Consider the following 19750-nt stretch of genomic DNA (forward strand, 5'->3'; position numbering starts at 1 on the left):
TATATTGTTAAGCAATTGAAATTTACGAATTAATTTAATCTAATGAAACTGTTAGGCACTGTGCCAAACTATGAACTGTAAAAAAATGCTTTTTGAGACATCAGCCTCAAATGGAAAACACAACTTGTTTAGATTCATGGCTTTGATTTTCCTGAAAATAGTATAGTTTTTCAAACACAAAATATATAAATACAAATACATTACTGAACTAAAACATAGGCTTAATTTACTATTTTTGGATTAATAAATAGTGTTGGTGTTTGTGTCATTTCTGACAAAGTCCATAATTTGGCCCCTACATGAGCTCATTTGTCGCATTTTTGACTACTATGTCATCATAAATTGTGAAAAAACCTATAGAAGAAGGCTTTAAGAGAAATTAAATTTGTAATTATTCAAATGGACGAATTCTGACAGGAAAATTGAATGAGTTGGTTGACCAGGTTATTTTTTTTGTCTATAAGCTACAGTTTTTTATTTATCACAAATTTTAACAGATTCCTATATATATATATATATATATATATATATATATATATATATATATATATATATATACATATATATATATATATATATTTTGTGATTGACGATAAATTGATTATAATAATTTTTAATATTTCTGTATAAAAAGAATTAAATGTTAATCTCATAACATTATTTATAAAGCTGCAATAACTTACAGTTTAAATGCACATTTGTAAATATACACTTAATAGTCAAATATATTGTAAGCACTTCGACAAAATCATAAGAAATATTTTTGGTACATCAGAAAGTGTGGTCACCATCCAGCAAGCTAATCCAGCAATGCATAGTTCTTAAAATATCACTAAAACGCAGCATTTTAACCTCATAATTTATTAGCAAATGGGGCAAATAACTGCAAAAAAAAGTCCACTTTTTGTGAGAGAAAAGAACCACCCCCTTTCAATATTCAATGGGCCTCATGCTTAAATGATATATTGTGCAGCCCTAAGCTACATAAAACAATCCACTGTTTCTGGGCCACTGAGCGCCCCCTCTAGGACAAGACGCGATCATCACCGAACCGTACCAAAGACGCTCCATTAACTTATTTCACTGACCAAACCCCTTACAACGAAATCAGCTCCTGCTTCAACGGCAGTTTCCACCTTCAATACATCATCATCATCATACAGTACAGTACTGTACGGCCTCGACGCGGCTCTTGACCACACAGGCATTTATCAGCACCTCAATTTTGTTCTAAAAAGAAGAAATGTCCGAGAAGGACCCAAAATCATCTCAGGACCTTACTGTTGTGGTGAGTATTCGCTTTTCACTGATGAACCTACATACTAGGTCGTGCACTTACAGTCGACCAGGATTCAGTCACGCTCACTTTATCTGTCAATACAATGATAACGAAAGTGTGAAGTGCTGTGATTAGCATGTTATTACTTATTATCATTCATTTATCGGTCTTAACTTGATATCGAAACATCGCTCCCGAGAGTTCCTGAAGCAAACGGGTTTTATATTCATAATAACTCTGTAGTTAAATTAAATTAGTATGTAGATTAATTGATTGTGAGTACAATTGTAAAGCGAAGGTTTCTTCTTAATTTGATTGTTAGGTGTCTTGTGTGTGATTTCACGAGGTTTCCCTTGTTACTATGGTTTCGGTTCCTCGCGTGGGCGGAGTGCATGCCCTTAAACTGCTGTTTTTACTCGTATGTGGGCAGCCCACGCAAACACCCACACGACTCTAGATATGCCAGCTGAACGCCGTGTCCATTCACAATTTTTCTTGTATAAATTTGCAGTTTTTATCTGATTGCTGGTTTAAATAGATTTCACTTGAATATTTTTTTCCTTCTCTTCAATTCAGGTGCAAACCTTGCTGCAGCAGATGCAGGATAAGTTTCAGACCATGTCAGATCAGATCATTGGGAGAAATATCCTTCTGCACGTGCATTTTTAATTATCATTTTTTTATTTGCCTTTCAAAAATCATAACAATTTAGGCCAATGTGCGTGTCACGGTGGTGCAGTGAGTACCACGATCGCCTCACAGAAAGAAGGTCGCTGGTTCGAGCCTTGGCTGGGTCAGTTTGCATTTTCTGTTTGCATGTTCTCCCCGTGTTTGCACACTATGACCAATTTAGAATAATAACAGCATAGCATGCAGACATCAAACAGAAACTTTGGTAGGGGTAAATAAAACCATATTCTTAAAATTATTATTTTTTTTGCCCATTTTGCTTTTATTAAGTGGATAGGACCAGGGGCATAGCCGACATTTTAAAAGTGGGGGGGACGGCTATATGAGATCATACGTTCATATAATTATTAATCACCTGTTTCTAAATGGTCTGTTTCTAAAAGTGAGGGGGACGGATCCCCCCTGTCCCCCCCGGTTGCTACGCCCCTGGATAGGACAAGTATTTCGGACAGGAAGTGAAGTGGGAGACAGGGGGGTGGGGGTAGGGACGGGAAATGTCATCGAGCCGGGATTCGAATTCAGGACTCCATGAAGAGCTACTGCACCATATGTCAGCGCACTAACCACTTTTTTTTTCTTAGTCCCTTTATTAATCAGTGGTCGCCACAACAAAATGAACCGTCAACTTATCCAGCATATGTTTTTTATGTGGCGGATGCCCTTCCAGCAACAACCCAACACTGGGAAACCCCCATACACTCTAGCATTCACACTCACACACTACAACCAATTTAGCTTATTCAATTCACCTATAGCGCTATCTATAATCCATAAACCACTTGTCTGTGGACTTGTGAGGGAAACCCACGCGAACACAAGGAGAACGTGCAAACTCTACACAGAAATGCCAAGTTGCCAACTGACCCCGGCCAGGGCTTGAACCAGCGATCTTCTTGCTGTGAGGTGATTGTGCTACCCACTGTTCCATTGTGTCGCCATTCGTGAAAAAAATGATACAATTTATTTTAGCCTTCTCACCCTTCATTTTTTTTAAACCTCTGCATAGGTGGCAAACTCCTTTATAAACACAATCAATTGAGCAAAATTTTGTGTTTATGAATGAAGAATTTAAGTAAAATAGGTAAACAATGATGACAAAAGTCATAATTTTTGTTGTTCAAATGTACTCCAAATTTCACAATGTCTCAACAAATAGAAGGAAACATTTAAACATATTTTATCCAGTTGCCCAAATCAGAGCAGAAAGTATTATCGAAATTACAATAAGAAAATGGATGTTCACCTTCTGCATGTGCATTATTATAATTGCTCAGTAATTAAGATCAGTTGTGGACTAATTAAAGGGCTAGTTCAAAAACCCAAAACCAAAATTTACTCACTGTTTATTCACCCTTAAGAAGATATCTTGAGGAAAGCTGAAAATCGTTGACTACCTTAGTATCATGGAAGTTAACGGTTACAGGTTTTCAGCTTTCTTCAAATTATCTTATTTTATGTTTAAAAGAAGAAAAGAAATTGTAAAGGTTTGAAACATGTAAAAGGTGAGTAAGGCCCAATCCTAATTCTACCCCTTAGCCTTTCCCCTTACCCCTACCCCTCGCCTCACCCATTGTTGGGGAAGGGCTAGATATCCCTTGAAACTGAGATTTTTCAGGACCACATTCGAAACCAAGGTGTAAGAAAATTTCTCACAATACATCATCTACAAAGACATCACACAGAAGTCAGGAGATGCAGAAATAAGTATTATTATGAATTTTTACACCAAACAAGCATATGTTTTAATACATTCATAATGGCATTGGTGTTTTATCATCATGCTTTAAAAAAAACTGCTAAATTTCGCTATTTATAATCCATAATAATAACTCTTGTATAACGTTAGTCGTGCCACAACATGCTTTCACATCTGACACTCGATGACACTCGAATACCCTGTCAGAAAAGTCTAGTGGCTGGGAATGAGCTTTTTACAGTGTCTGCTATAATGTTAGTGCTGTTTTCTTGTGTTTACATAGATGAATATGGCCACTGTGTAAATTCACAGTACAGTTACGAGCTTATTGCCACACTATATATCGTTAGGACAACATGATGTCATTGCCTTCAGTGATTTCCTAAAAAATAAATACCAAAAAATAACACAACTGGAATAACTACAGCAGTCGCAATCGTCTGATCTCATATGAAGCAAGAGATCTCGATGACATTTGATGACGTGTGCAGGAGTTGTAGTGCTGTCCCATTTTTAGGGGTAAAATTTGAAGCCGTTCCCCTACACACTCTATTTCAAGGGCCAAGGGGTGGGGGTAGAAAAATAGAATTGGGATCGGGCCTAAATGATGGCAGAATTGTCATTTTTGGCTGAAGTATCCCTTCAACATGGAATGCACTAATTTATTGAAAGATTTATGGTTGTACTTTCTTAATTGTAATACTTGATGAGATGAGTACCCGAATCGATGACCTGGAGAAGAACATCTCCGATCTCATGACTCAGGCAGGTGTGGAGGAGTTGGAGGAGGAGATAAAAGTCAGTGAAACCTCTGGAACAGCTTGAAGGCAAATGAGACCAACACCATCCTAGTAAGTGTAGGTGGTGCTGTTGCCATTCAGATGATGCCATTCTTTCAGGATCCTTACTATTTGGGGAACACATGCATCCTGTGAATGGATGTAGAATATGCATTTGAAATTACATTTGCTTGTGACACTGAAAAGTTATTTTCATATTTGTACCTTTGTTTAAACTATGTTACTGAGAGATGTAGAATCATGTTATTAAAGAATATTTAGAGTATCTTTTATGATTAATTTACATGTGCACAGCAGCATTTACCTTATTTAATGAGGACCTATTATGCCCCTTCATACAAGATGTAAAATACGTCTCTGATATTGTTCTAGTCAGTGGATATGTGATATTTCAGCTCAAAATATCACACAAATAATGTTTTATAACTATTTTAAACTGCCCCCTTTTAGGCTTTGATCCTAAGGGCATGCTCACACTAGGTACAGTTGCCTTGAACCGTGCCAAAGCGTGATTGTCCCCCTTCTCCACTTCCCCGATGGCCTTCACTCACATTGCATCTTTACCTTCCGAACCTGAGCACGCTTACATCATCGATTATGCTACTGTTCAGATTAACATGAAGCGAAGCGCTCTTGCTCAGCACAGTGGAGATTGCTTTAGTTATATCGTTTTAGCCGTTTGGGATGCAGTGACAAGCAGTCAAATATTTTGCCGAACAGATCCACCACTTTGGCGTTAATAAATAATCATAAAGTCCTTGTGCTGCACGTATTAGTAGGTTTAGTGAAGGTGCAGCTGACGTGCAGCAAGGGGTTTATGTCTTTAATAAACTACGACAGTTTGCGTTCATTGAAAAGTAAGAATGATTAATAAATCCATATGAAACAGTGCCTTAAAAGTGACGTCGCGTCTTCAGGTTCGGGCTCAGGTGCCCTTTGCACTTACACTACAAGCGTATCGCGCCAAAGCCCAACAGGGCCATGTTCTGGCACACTTCTTCCAACTGGTCCAGGGTCGGGCAACTGAACTGCTCCTGGACCCAATTCGGAGCACTCAGACTAGTCAAACAAACCAGGAAACGCGCCTGGGCATGGTTCGGATAGCAAAGTGTGAGTGCACTCTAAATGTGCCATTTTGGTGACTGTCGCTTTAAATTCAAATGAGACTGTGCTTCCAGCCCTCCCTTTAAAAGAGGCCGGAGCTTACAATGTGTCAGCATAGTGGCAGATTTAAAAAAAAGACTAACTTCATATGCTAATAAGGGAGAGATCATCACTAGTGGGCAAGGCTTTTCCCCTCTGATGGGAGAATGTCAATCAAAGTGTTTCTGCTTACCATTGGAAGCTAATTATATTCACAGACTGTCTCCACAGAACTGTGTTTAAACCTCTTATAAAAGTGATTTTTTTACCCCGTTAAAACATTTTAAACCCCCCTAGCATGCATCTCTCAGAAATCCTGTATAATTGACATAATTAATTAGAGTTGTTTCTTCATGTCTTGTTCTTAAGTTTGGTTTAATGTTTAGTCTCATTTCTGTTTCAGACTGCCAAGGAACACAGTGAGGACCTTCAACTGCAGTATCTGAATTTTTAAATGAAATGTGAATTAGTAATTTTTTAAATAACGACTTAAAATGGTGCTTGCTAATGTGAATTACATATTATACTACACACTGTAAGGTTAATAACTATATTACTAGAAGAGTATACAAATATGAAACTTGCTTTTGTATTCATTTATTGTAACGACTGGGGGAAATCATGTGGTTCCTGCATGTTTTAATGATTATTAAAAAAACCCATGAAATCCTTTCACTGTTCTCGAGGTTCTGTCTTTCATTTAAAGGAAGTGGAGAATGTTTATTAATAGCCTCCTTTTATAACAACAGCTTAAAAGTTATTTTAATAAGTGTAATATTTAAATACACATTTCCACCCTATATTTTTTTCTGTACAATTTGCATTTCACAGACAAATTACTCAATGAGAGAACACATTGCTGTTTTTAAATGGCATTTGGTGGAAAGTTTATGCAACCAGATGGCCTGGTTATGACAAAAACCAGCAGATCTTATCTTGGCCATGCTAATTCAGCATAACCTTAACCTATTTGAATGGCACTAAAAGAATGTACAATGTCCAAAACCGTTCATTAGGGATTAGATGTCGAAAATTGCAGATCATCCGAAATATTATCATAGGATCAAAGTAAAAGACATATTTAGATATAACACAATTTTACAATTAACAGCACATAATCAAAAATCAAAAGTATCTGAAAAATGTTTTGATTAAAAAAGCTTAATTATGTCATTGTTTCTATAAATGTTCATATTTATTTTTCAGAATGGCACATTGTAACGTCAGAGCATCATATGTGTATGTCATCGTTCAGTGACATCATAGTTCCAGGAAAGCTGTTCTATTAGCATTTACTGTACACACACACACACACACACACACACACACACACACACACACACACACACACACACACACACACACACACACACAAACAGTAATTCACCAAAAACATTTAGTTTCTTTCATCTGTTGAACACGTAAAACACGTATTCACGCAGATTTGGTTTATAATATGCCTGCCTCCATCATATTCAAGTAAGTTTAAAAACAGCTAAAGTGAACATCTAGTCCTAAAACTAACGGTCAGCCTAGCTGCATAGTTTAGCTGTAGCTATTAGCTCTTATGGTCATAAAAATCAAGTTAGCTTGTAGTTTTGAGCTCACAGACTCTCTCGCTCAGCTAATCTCTACTGAAAAATCCAGCTTAAACCAGCCTAGGCTGGTTGGCTGGTTTTAGACCAGCCTGGGCGGTATCGGCCATTTCCAGCCTGGTCTTAGCTGGTCAGGCTGGAAAATGACCAGCTAAATCCAGCTAAAACCATCCTGGTTTAAGCTGGACATAGCTGGTTTTGGCTGCGCTCCTAATGAGGCTTGACTGGTCAAGCTGGTTTTAGCTGGTCATCACCCAGCCTGACCAGCTAAGACTAGGCTGGAAATGGCTGGAAACCAGCCTGGAAATGGTCAAAACCCCTCTAAAACCAGGCTGGTTGACCAGCAGAAAACCAGCCAACCAGCCTAGGCTGGTTTAAGCTGGATTTTTCAGCAGGAATATGTTGATGAATTTCGTATCTCTTGTAGTTGTAAACTTAGTTTGGAGTGTGACATGATATTGTGAGACTGATGAAAATTCAGCTTTGTCACAGGAATGCTATACATTTAAACTTGACATTAAAAGCTGTGAAAGTAGAAAACAATTGTATGTTGTGTAGGCTACTGCAGTTTTGATAGTAGGCCTACATTGATCATAATAGCCATATGGAAACAGAACAGAGATGGTGTATTATATACGATATTTCCCATTTAATCTTTAAAGTTATTGCTACTTTATAGGTTTGAGTATCAAGTTTGGGTTGAGGTCCTATGCTTTTCATCAAATGTGAATCTGGATTTGGCTTCATAATGTTAAGCCGAAAAAGACAAGTTTGAGGTAAGAACTCTAAACTCTAACTAATCTTCATGAAGGGATTTTTTATTGGGAAACATTTTATGGATTTTTTTGGGAGATATATTTAAGGGATTTTTTAGGGAAATATTTGTAATTTAAAAAATGTAAAATATGGCAGTGTGACAATTTCACTAGCTTCATTTTGTAAACATCAGTTCTAATGAAGTACCATTGGATTGCATTAAATGCGTAAGAGAGAACATTAGTTTTATTCATAGTCAAAATCAGTGGAATGCACAAACTATTAAATGCTGTCACAATCATACAGAAAACAAGTTTAACATTGTTTCTGGTAGCATTTCCTTTTCCTCAGATAGTACACGCTGTGCTAAACACTTTCAGTGTGTAAGAGTGTTTTAAACAATTCTAATCTAATAAGAATTTACGGGGATAGTTCACCCAAAAATAAAGAAAAAAATTATGTCATTGAGCGTCCAATTGCTAGTGTTGCATAGTATTTTTCCTAATGTAAGTGTCAATGGCTACCTGATTTAAACATTTTTCAAAACATCTTTTGTGTTCATCAGAATAATAGAAAATTATAAAGGTCTGGAATCATTTGAGAGAGAGAGAGAGAGAGAGTAAATGGCGATTACATTTTCAACGTATTTTTAGTTATTTTAATGTTTATCAAAACGTGATATATTGTTTAATGAGCTGAACACCATCAGTGATGTAAAAAACCTCCATGGTAGATCACGAGTAAAAAAACGTTTGCAAATGTCCACTTGGTGGAGCTGTTTTGTTATTAAACAGTATATTAAAGCCATTGAAGTATACATACAGTACATACGTTACAGTACAATACTATACTATATTATATATATTATTAATGTGACTAAATTTGTTTTTGGCAGAAAAAGAATGAGGGTAATCAAATCCATTTGCTGTCTTGTGTCTTGCTGATCTTGTTTCACAGCGTCATGTTGGAGTGTTTTTCTCCACATGAGGTCTAAAGTGCACTGTCAAAAACGGTGAAGAGAAATTTTTCTTGTTTTATGTGAGTTCATGGTTTCTAAAATTGCCTGATTGACAGCTGCTTTAAAATCTAAATAATTTAAATGTCTGAGAGATTTGCTGTCTGATAATTTTTAATGTAATTTTCAGGTACTTTTCACGTAAAAAAATAAATATATATACACAGAAAATTCTCAGTGTTAAAGCATTTCAGAGTAAGTGTTGACATTATAGAGTTATATTTTGATAAATGAATACAATCAGAGTTTGAAGCTGATTTTATCCTGTGTAAAATCATGGAGTTACAGCTAACCAACACTTGATGATGCTATTTCCAACATCCGGGAATACGTTTGACCAAAAATTTAAATGCAACATAAAAGTCATGACATTTTTAGGGTCTTTTAAAATGTTTAAAAGTGTTAATTTGTAAAAAGTGTACGTTTTCTAATGCTGGCCGTCAAGTGTTAACATGTTGTGTTGATAAAAATGATTAATAACATAATTGTATTTGTATATTTTTTCTATAATTTTTTGGAGATTATTGTCTTGTGTAAGTTATTTTAACTAACAATCATGAGAATTGTAATTTTTTCTAGGTATAAAGACTAGAGTAAATATTTAATAAATGAATGAATGAATGAAATAAAAACAAACAAAAATACAGTGAAATAAAATAGAGAAATTATCATGAATAAAATTAGTAATTGGCTGATTTAAAAATAAATAAATCAATTCTCTCCGTTAAAGTGTTGAGTTTTGATTCTTTATACAAGAGTCAAAGAACAATCAACTCCCAGTAGTGTAGATCAGAGTTGTTTTTTAACTCTATACAGTGCAAATATAGCATAGTGTTGTACAAGTAACTCTCTTAAGAGTGTTATTTTAACTCTGAAAATATTGTGACAATATGTTCACTCATTCTGTGTTAATTTTAACTCTGTTAGAGTTGAAATAACACTGTTATTTTTGCTATGTGTGTGTGTGTGTGTGTGTGTGTGTGTGTGTGTGTGTGTGTGTGTGTGTGTGTGTGCGTGCGTGCGTGTGTGTGTGTGTGTGTTAGGTTTTCAGTGAATGATGAATACAAATAGAGGACTGATAGATCATGTAAGATAACATATGACATATTCTTATCATATTGTAGATTTTGAGCTAGATTTTCCATAAGTGACTGGTGATAAGAGATACTCATTGTCAAGGTATTAATATGTTTATGTGCCCCTCTGTGATTGTAAATTTGCATCTGGGCAACAATAGGGGTACTTTTTGTTTTACTAAGAGTTGGAAATGACATTCCCCACTTTGTCTCTAAGCTTAAAGTCTCAACACACTTGAAAGAGGTAATTTTATATCTCAGCTGGAGGTATACTTTCCCTCAGGACTGTAAAATGAAGTGGACCATTTTCTGTGTCTTGTTCTCTCTGTCTGAGCACAGTTTTGCCTTTTCTTGTGAACATTCATCACACCAACCCTTAAGATGAAACTCTTTAACTTTGTACAGTTTTAACACAGGTTGTTTAAATATCACACAGTATTACACATCCCTCAGACTCAAAGGCGATCTTATTTTAGTCTTTACATTTGCTGTTTAACATCTGGCAGCTTGAGTGTTGCTATGGAAAAAAGACATTGCACCATACATTAAAGCTGGAGATTGAGTCAAGCAAGATTTATTTAGTCAAATACCTGGAAGGGGAGAAATTATAACACAGATATATCGTTAATGGGTACATTATGAACTGTGAGCAAGGCCTAGAGATAGGTTTGATCATGTGTTTGTCATACATTGTAAAAAAGCATTATTTCTGATGCCAAAATTAATGGAGCAAAATGAGACCATAATCTATTTATGCGCTATTACAAGAACTTCATTAGAGAGATGTACAATAGGACTAGCAGGAAGTGCAGTGTTTTCATGAGGTTTATAATGACAGGAAATGAAAAAATCATATTAAATTCTGCATTTATAGGTTTGCTGTCATTAAGCCATGGCTTGCTTTATATAATTGTTCCAATCTCTGATTGAGCCAGATCTTCTGCACAGCACGAGTTTCTGCTGCCATGGTGACACCTTTAGTTTCTTATGGTCACTGCACTTAAATACATTAAACTGAACCCATTAAATTGTCCACAAATACAAGAATGACACTTAAGCAAAGGCAATATAAGTGCACTTTGATCAAAGCTTTTAATACTGATTTTTAAATGTTTAAGTAACAAGATGCATCCTTTGGCAAGCTGTTTGAACATTTAATCAATGAAAACTGTCTATTTGCATGCTCCAATACATTTTTGAGACACAAAAACAGTGTATTTTCCACTGAATATACCAGTACTTATTCATTTGCCACAGTGCATCCAGAAAGTATTCATAGCGCTTCGCTTTTTCCACATTTTTTATGTTAAAGCCTTATTCCAAAATGGATTAAATTAATTTATTTCCTTAATATTCAGACAATACCCCATAATGACAATGTGTAAAAAGAGTTTTTGAAATTGTTGCAAATTTATTAAAAATAAAAACCTGAAAAATCACATGTACAATAAAAGTCAGAATTATTAGCCCCCCTGTTTATTTTTTTCCCCAATTTTTGAGACTTCTATACAGCTTAAAGTGACATTTAAAGGCTTAACTAGGTTAATTAGGTTAACTAGGCAGGTTAGGGTAATACGGCAAGTTAATGTGTAATGATGGTTTGTTCTGTAGACTATCGAAAAAAATTAGCTTAGTTAAAAACTGCTTTTAGGTAGTGCTGTTGCCTTACAGCAAGAAGGTTGCTGGGTCGCTGGTTCGAGCCTCGACTCAGTTGGCGTTTCTGTGTGGAGTTTGCATGTTCTCCCTGCGTTCGCGTGAGTTTTCCTCCGGGTGCTCCGGTTTCCCCCACAGTCCAAAGACTTGTGGTACAGGTAAATTGGGTAGGCTAAATTGTCCGTAGTGTATGAGTGTATGTGTGAATGTGTGTGTGGATGTTTCCCAGAGATGGGATGCGGCTGGAAGGGCATCTGCTGCGTAAAAACGTGCTGGATAAGTTGGCGGTTCATTCCACTGTGGCGACCCCGGATTAATGAAGGCACTAAGCCGAAAAGAAAATTAATGAATGAACTGCTTTTATTCTAGCCGAAATAAAACAAATAAGACTTTCTCCAGAAGAAAAAATATTATCAGACATACTGTGAAAATGTCCTTGCTCTGTTAAACATCGTTTGGGAAATATTTTAAAAAGAAAAAAAAAAAATCAAAGGGGTGCTAATAATTCTGACTTCAACTGTACATAAGTATTCACAGCCTTTGCCGTGAAGCTCTAAATTGAGCTCAGGTACATTCTGTTTCCACTGATCATTCTTGAGATGTTTCAGCAGCTTGATTGGACATGATTTGAAAAGGCGTACACCTGTCTATATAAGGTCCCAGGGTTGACAGTGCATAAAGACAAAAGAATTGTCTGTAGACCTCTGAGATAGGATTGTCTCGAGGCACAAGGTTGTGGAAAGTTGCAGAAAAATTTCTGCTGCTCTGAAAGTTCCAATGAGCGCAGTGGCCTTCATCATCCGTAAGTGGAAGATGTTTGGAACCACCAGGACTCTTCCTAGAGCTGGCCGACCATCTAAGCTGAGTGATCGGGGGGGAAAGGGCCTTAGTCAGGGTGGTGATCAATAACCCAATGGTCACTCTGTATGAGCTCCATTGTTCTTCTGTGGAGAGAGAAGAACCTCACAGAAGGACAACCATCTGTGCAGCAATCCACCAATCAGGTCTATGTGGTAGAGTGGCCAGGCGGAAGCCACTCCCCGCCTGGAATTTGCCAAAAGGCATCTGAAGGACTCTAAGACCATAAGACCACCCTGGTCTGATGAGACTAAAATTGAGCTCTTTGGAGTGAATGCTAGGTGTTACGTTTGGAGAAAACCAAGCACCACTCATCACCAGTCTAATACCATCCCTACAGTGAAGCTTGGTGATGGCAGCATCATGGCGTGGGGATGTTTTTCAGCAGCAAGAACTAGAAGACTAGTCAGGATAGAGGGAAAGATGAATGCAGCAATGTACAGAGACATCCTTAATGAAAACCTCAGACAGTCCATCTTCCAGCAGGACAGTGACCCAAAGCACACTAAAATATCAATGGAGTGGCTTCACAACAACTCGGTGAATGTCCTTGAGTGGCCCAGCCAGAGCCCAGACCTAAATCCTATTGAACATCTCTGGAGAGATCTGACAACAGAAAAAAATTGTGGAAAAAGTAAAGTGCTCTGAATAATTTCCGGATGCACTGTACATGTTCTTTGAGTACAAGTACTTTTTAAAAGATTGTTATTAGATTGTAGTACTTATTATACTGGTACTTTTGCATTAGATTCTTGAAGCTTATATAAAAGCTAGTTTTTAGATACAAGAACTTTTTCAATAGTAATGAGTGTAACTATTATATTACTACTAAGAAACTTCCTATTTTTGCCCTTACCTCTATGGGGATCTGTCACTGTCAACTAAGCTATTCAGTTTTGGAATAATAATAATAATAATAATAATAATAATAATAATAATAATAATAATAATGCATTATTATATTTAGGCAGCACAGTGGTGTAGTGGGTGGCACAGTCGCCTCACAGCAAGAAGGTCGCTGGTTCGAGTCTCAGCTGGGTCAGTTGGCATTTATTTCTGTGTGGAGTTTGCATGTTCTCCCCGTGTTTGCGTGGGTTTTCTCTGGCTGCTCAGGTTTCCCCCTAGTCCAGGGATCACCAAACTTGTTTCTGGTGGTCCGGTGTCCTGCAGATTTTAGCTCCAACCCTAATCAAACACACCTGAACAATCTAATCAAGGTCTTACTACGTATACTTAAAACACCCAGGCAGGTGTGTTGAGGCAAGTTGGAACTAAACCCTGCAGGGCACCGGACCTCCAGGAACGAGATTGGTGACCCCTGCCCTAGTCCAAAGACATGCCCTACAGGGGAATTGGCCGTAGTGTATGTGAGTGTGTGCATGAGTGTGTGGGTGTTTCGGGGGGTTGGGTTGCAGCTGGAATGGCATCCGCTGCGTAAAACACGTGTTGTATATATATATATATATATATATATATATATATATATATATATATATATATATATATATATATATATATATATATATATAATTTATAACATATATAGGATTATATATTATGTTTGGTGTTTGTTCGAACTACTTATTTAAAATGAGTTGAAACAACACATTTCTTGAGGTTATTTAAAAGAAGAACTTAATTGCTTTATGTTCAGTCAACTCAAATTTGTAAAAACTAATTAGTTAACTTGAATTTTTTATGTTGTCTCAACACAAATCAGTTGTTTGGAATCCAGCATCTTTTACAGTGTAGCGCATTTGTATAGCGCATATTTATATAGTGTATTTATATAGCGCATTCATAGTGTATGGCTATACACCCAAAGCGCTTCACAACCATGAGAGAGAGGGTCTCTCCACACCTCCACCAATGTGCAGCATCAACCTGGATGATGCTACGGCAGCCACAGGACAATGGCGCTAGTGCTTTACCACACACCAGCTATTGGTGGAATGGAGAGACAGTGATATAGACAATTTGTCGGATGGGGATGATTGTGATGCCATGATCAGTAAGGGCCAATGGAGGGTATTTTCAGGACACCAGGGTTACACAGTGTTATGGAATATAAATTGACCACAGAGAGTCATGACCTCGGTTTAACATCTCATCCGAAAGATGGCGCCTACTGACAGTAGTGTCCCCTTCATTTTCTGGGGCATTATGACTCACACAGACCGCAGGTTGAGTGCCCCCTGCTGGTCTCAGTAACACCACTTCCAACAGCAACCTAGTTTTCCCATGTGGTCTCCCATCCAGGTACTGACCAGGCTCAGCTCTGCTTAGATTCAGCGAGTAACTGGTTTTGGGCTGCAGGGTGTTATGGAATAGTACTGTATATAAATTAAAGTTGTGACTAGTTAATATTTTTATATACTAGTAGTCATTCGTTAGTACTAATTTTTTTGCAGACAAGAAGAAAATAAATAAATACCAGCATGTTTATAGATTAAATATTAAATGTGCTTGCCATATACAACCTATGACCTTAAAATGTTGATTTAAGCTCACTCTGTTTGGCTTGGATGTTCTTCTAATAATCACAGTGTCCTGTTGGAGTTTTTTCTCCATGTCTAAAGTGCACTCTCAAAATATTTTAGGCGGTGAACAGAATAATTTCTTGTTTTATTTGAGTTTATGGGTTCTAAAATTGCCTGATTGACAGCTGCTTTAAGATCATTTAAATTGCAACTTTGTGTTTGAGAGATTTTCTGTGTCATTATTTTATTTGTTCGAGTGCTGTAGAAATATATTTCAATGTAATTTTAATGTAGTTTTTAAGTAAACATAAACATATGAATGGATGTATGTACGCTGTTAAAAATTGGTTTAAATTTACGGTATACTGGCAATTTTGTATGGCAGTGATACTGTACAATTTACAAGCGAACTGTAAATAAACTATTACAATTGTGCTGTAGTTTTACAGCACAATTGTAATTATTAATTTACAGTGTGCTTGTAATTTTTACGGTATTATCTGCAAAATCTACAAGCGCACTGTAAATTAACAATAACATCTTTGCTGTAAAACTACAGCACAATTGTAAATGTTAATTTAAAATATACTTGTAAAATTTACAGTATTACTGGCAACCAAAATTACCAGTAATACTGTAAATTTTACTGCATTTCTTTTTCAGTGTAAGGATGTATGTATATTTAGTTTTTAATGAATGATAAATACAAATAGATAAATGATAGATCACATAAGATATTATAACATAACATATTCTTATAATATTGTAGATTTTGAGCTAGATTTGTCCAGCAGTGAAATATGATAAAGCTAAAAGAGGCAAAAAAATAGGCTTTTTCATTTATGGAAAAAATTACTTATACTGAAAATACTAAAAACACAAATAACACAAAGAAAAGGAAATCAAACCAATAATCAGAGCATCTTAAAAATCCCCTCTAAAGTGCCATTATTTCATCACGACTGCATTTTAAAGTATTTGTTCTCTTTTCCTTCCAGCCATTAGTTCTCTTCTATCATTGCATTTTAACAAACTGCTCTTAAAAACTGTGGGTTTTCTTTCCTTTTCTGTGGCAGGATGTTTTTTCCCTTCCTCTTATCATTTTTACCTCTTAAGTCGTCCATTAGAAGTGTCATGGGAAGCATAGAATTACAAGGGAGTGGCTGAGCATTTTCCTCTTCATGATGCCATTCTAGAAGTGGACTGAGGTCATGTACAATACAATCGGCCATATATAACTTTACCTGTATTTTATATTATCTTTAAAAGAGTAGCCGTTAACCCATTCAGGCATGTTTGCTTGTCATCCATGCGTTAATATTAAAAGAAATCCTATTTTCTTTCAGTAAGTAGACGTAAGTTGTAAGTAGGCATGTTCTGATGCTGATTGCATGCTTATAGACTGCATTTGATGAGGGTCAGACGTAATCAGGAGCAGCTAAAAGGCAGTTCTGTTTGAGTGCATGTGAGGAGCTATTTATCAGAGGTGCAATGCAGATGAAGATCCAAGCTGTGGACTGCCAGACAAAATGAAATCTGCAAATTAGCATTTTTCTGTATGATTCATGTTTTTATTTTTTATTTTTCCCAGTTATTTATGCTTTTTAATTGGATTATGGGACCTTGACCTCTCTTCCAACAAGTTTTAACCTTGAAAAGTTAATAAAGTGACTTTAATTAACATTTTTAATAGTTTAAAGCGATAAATTGTCTGGGTTGGTATTGTATTTTAAAGTACAAAAACCTTGTAGTAAACTGCCAGTACATTTTCTGTTACATTACAGACTTATTCCTCTATATATTAGTTTTCATAAATTGTTATTTCAAACTACTATAAAGTCACTTTGTTAAACTGTAGAGTTGAATTTTCCACATCAAAAGTCGACAGAGCAGAGATCAAGGTCCCAAAATCCAATTTACAACTGTAAATAAATGGAAAACCCTTGTGAATCACAAGATACAGAAACTGTAAATTAACATTTGTTACAGTGCAATATTAGATAGCTGTGCTTATGCATAGATATATTTTTTCTGCTGATAGCAAAGGAAAAGGGACACTTAACTTGATTTTGAACAGTAGCAGCTAGTATTCAGCAATATGACAGGGACCTGGGTGCTGAACATGCAGATAAATTACATGTCTGACACACATCGACTGAAGATGCCAGTAATCCATATGTGAGAATAAGAGCATCTCAAGTTTAAGATCGTGGGATGTCTTTTTATTGAGCTACTGTAAAATCAAAGAAGGTTAAATCTTCATGCGCTGTGGTGACCTCTGATAAAAAACCCAGCGGTCAACTTAATGTCAAAACTACATCATAAAACATGTCAAAATTCACATCAAAAAAGCTCATCGATTTTACGTCAATTGACTAATGATGTCAAAATGACATCTAATTGACATCTAACGCTGCTGTTTTTGACACCAATGTTAGATGTCAATTGGATGTCGTTTTGACATCAAGGTAGTTTAAATGCATTGTGGGATACAAAATGTATGTGTAAATTTGTCACTTGTAATTGAAGCTTTTAGATGAATGAATAACTTTATACTAAATATCTTATATTATAATTATTTTTGTGTCGTTATTTTGGTGGTCAAAACGCCATCTATCAGTTGGACGTCAGGGTTTTGACATTAAATCCAGTTGCATTTTTGACATGATGTCATGTTTGATGTCAATTTGATGTCATTTTGACATCATGGTGCCCACCAGGAAGGGAGTAAGGCTAAGCAAAGCCAAAATCTTCAATTCTTATCTGCATGCAGAATAAATAACTATATCGACAAGGCAAAACAATATGAGTCACAAGAAAAATTTATATTGTTGATTGTATCCTGACGAGGCTGGTGGGATTAGATGGTAAATAATCAATTATTTAATCCACCTATTGAATTGACGATAAATGACCATGCCCATTAGTGACTGGGTCAGAGTCTCACTGTAATTTTCATTCTTATAGGTTGCTCGACCCTGATAGAAATTGCATGTTTTGTGGTTACTACTGTTACGACATACCACAAACTGAGATTGCACACGTAATGAAGGCTATAACCTGTCTGGACCGAGCCAACTGTAAAACTGTCTGTAATACAAGTCACATAATATTTAAATGATGGTTACCAGAATTCCAAGTGATGGGTTGCAGCTGGAAGGGCATCCGCTGCGTAAAACATATGCTGGATAAGTTGCTGGTTCATTCTGCTGTGGCAACCCCAGATAAATAAAGGGACTAAGCTGAAAAGAAAATGAATGAATGAATGGTTACCGGAGAATTTTCACATTTCCGAGATCTCCTTCAAACTGAGCATTTGTTGGTTGTGTCAGATAGATCAGTAAGTTTGATCTACAGCATTTCTTGCCAGATATCATGGGACAGCTTCAGGAGTCATGCTGGTTGGCATTACTTTGACAGCATCTGGATGACCAGCAGCATATTAGGCAGGTGATCATAATGTTTTGGATTATGTGCTTAAATAAATGAGTTCAAAAGACTCTATGCCTCTGCTTTTTAGCTTAAATAGTAACCAGTGGCCTGACTTTCCATTGTCAGGAATTGATTGGGTACCATGTGGTCAGCTATATTAGGTCAGCCTGTGTGGATCTGGACATTTTTCCAGCCTTTTTTCTTCTCGTTTGTTGAACGTTTTGGAATTTAAGCTTATGTCTGTTATCGTTTGGACCAGAAGCTAGATGTTTTTTTGTGTATTGTGTTAGAGTAAAATATATGATCTAATGGGTCAAGTGAAGTTTGATTAACGTGATACAGTTGGACAATTCACTTACACTCTGAACTGCTTTCACTTTTCCCTTACAATAAAATAGGATGAATATATAAGATGATAGGACAAATATTTACCTACAGTCCCTTGTAGGAAACTTATAAATGTCTCAACAACAAAACAGGACTATCTGCAGCTAGATACAATTTATATACTGCTTCCACATATATGAACGGCTAGAAACAACTCTGTTGCCTTACATACACGACTGTTATGTAAATGGGATGCTGACAAAGGAGTGCGGATCCAAATGCAGGGTTTATTAGTAAAATGGTCGGGCAAGTAACGGTCAACACAGGGGCAAACAGATGTATACTGGATATCGGTGTCGTAGTCAAAAAACAGGTGGATGGTCAAAAGGCAGGCAGAATACAACATAAAAAAAAAACAAAACAAAACAAAGCAAGGGTTAAACACAGAAAGGCAAGGCAAAGGAAACCACGTCCTAATGTCACACACAGTAAACAAGACTCAGCCCAGAGGTGTGCATGTGCGCTGCGTGTATATAGTCCCTGTAATCAGTTCATAATGATCCTTTGGCTGTGTGTGTAATCAGTGGAACCTGGAACCGGGAACCTTGCTGCTGTTCGCGGAAAGCTATAAAAATGGAACTTCCAGTTCGAGAAGCTCATTTTTGGTGCGACTGTTGCTGGGAGTGGAGAGCTCCTAGATTTCCCTACCCCTCTGGCCGATGACCAAACTTTATTATTGTCCAAATTTCCATGTATGTATGCAACATTTTGAGAATTTGAGCTTGTAGGGGTGGCCTGCCTATTTATTTTGATTACTTTTGACTTGGTTTATGTTCAGGGAGTAAGGTAAGCTTCCTGTAATTTTCATTAAAGGTTTACAGGTTATTTAGTTTGTTTACTTTGCAATTTCTTTTGTTTGTTATTTTGGGTAGTGACCACCCTGGAGAGAT

General features: G+C 36.5%; 1 protein-coding gene across 1 annotated transcript; it reads left to right on the forward strand.

The window, feature by feature from the left end:
* The first annotated feature begins 1080 nt into the window (after positions 1 to 1080).
* LOC130232834 (heat shock factor-binding protein 1-like) lies at positions 1081 to 6283 on the forward strand. The gene is made up of 4 exons (XM_056462817.1): positions 1081 to 1288; positions 1856 to 1922; positions 4369 to 4516; positions 6012 to 6283. The coding sequence occupies exons 1-3, from the start codon at positions 1244 to 1246 to the stop codon at positions 4488 to 4490; spliced, it is 234 nt and encodes a 77-aa protein (XP_056318792.1). The 5' UTR covers positions 1081 to 1243; the 3' UTR covers positions 4491 to 4516; positions 6012 to 6283.
* The last annotated feature ends 13467 nt before the right edge of the window (positions 6284 to 19750 follow it).

The sequence above is a fragment of the Danio aesculapii genome, chromosome 7 (genome assembly GCF_903798145.1).
Source record: "Danio aesculapii chromosome 7, fDanAes4.1, whole genome shotgun sequence".
Classification (NCBI taxonomy): Eukaryota; Metazoa; Chordata; class Actinopteri; order Cypriniformes; family Danionidae; genus Danio; species Danio aesculapii.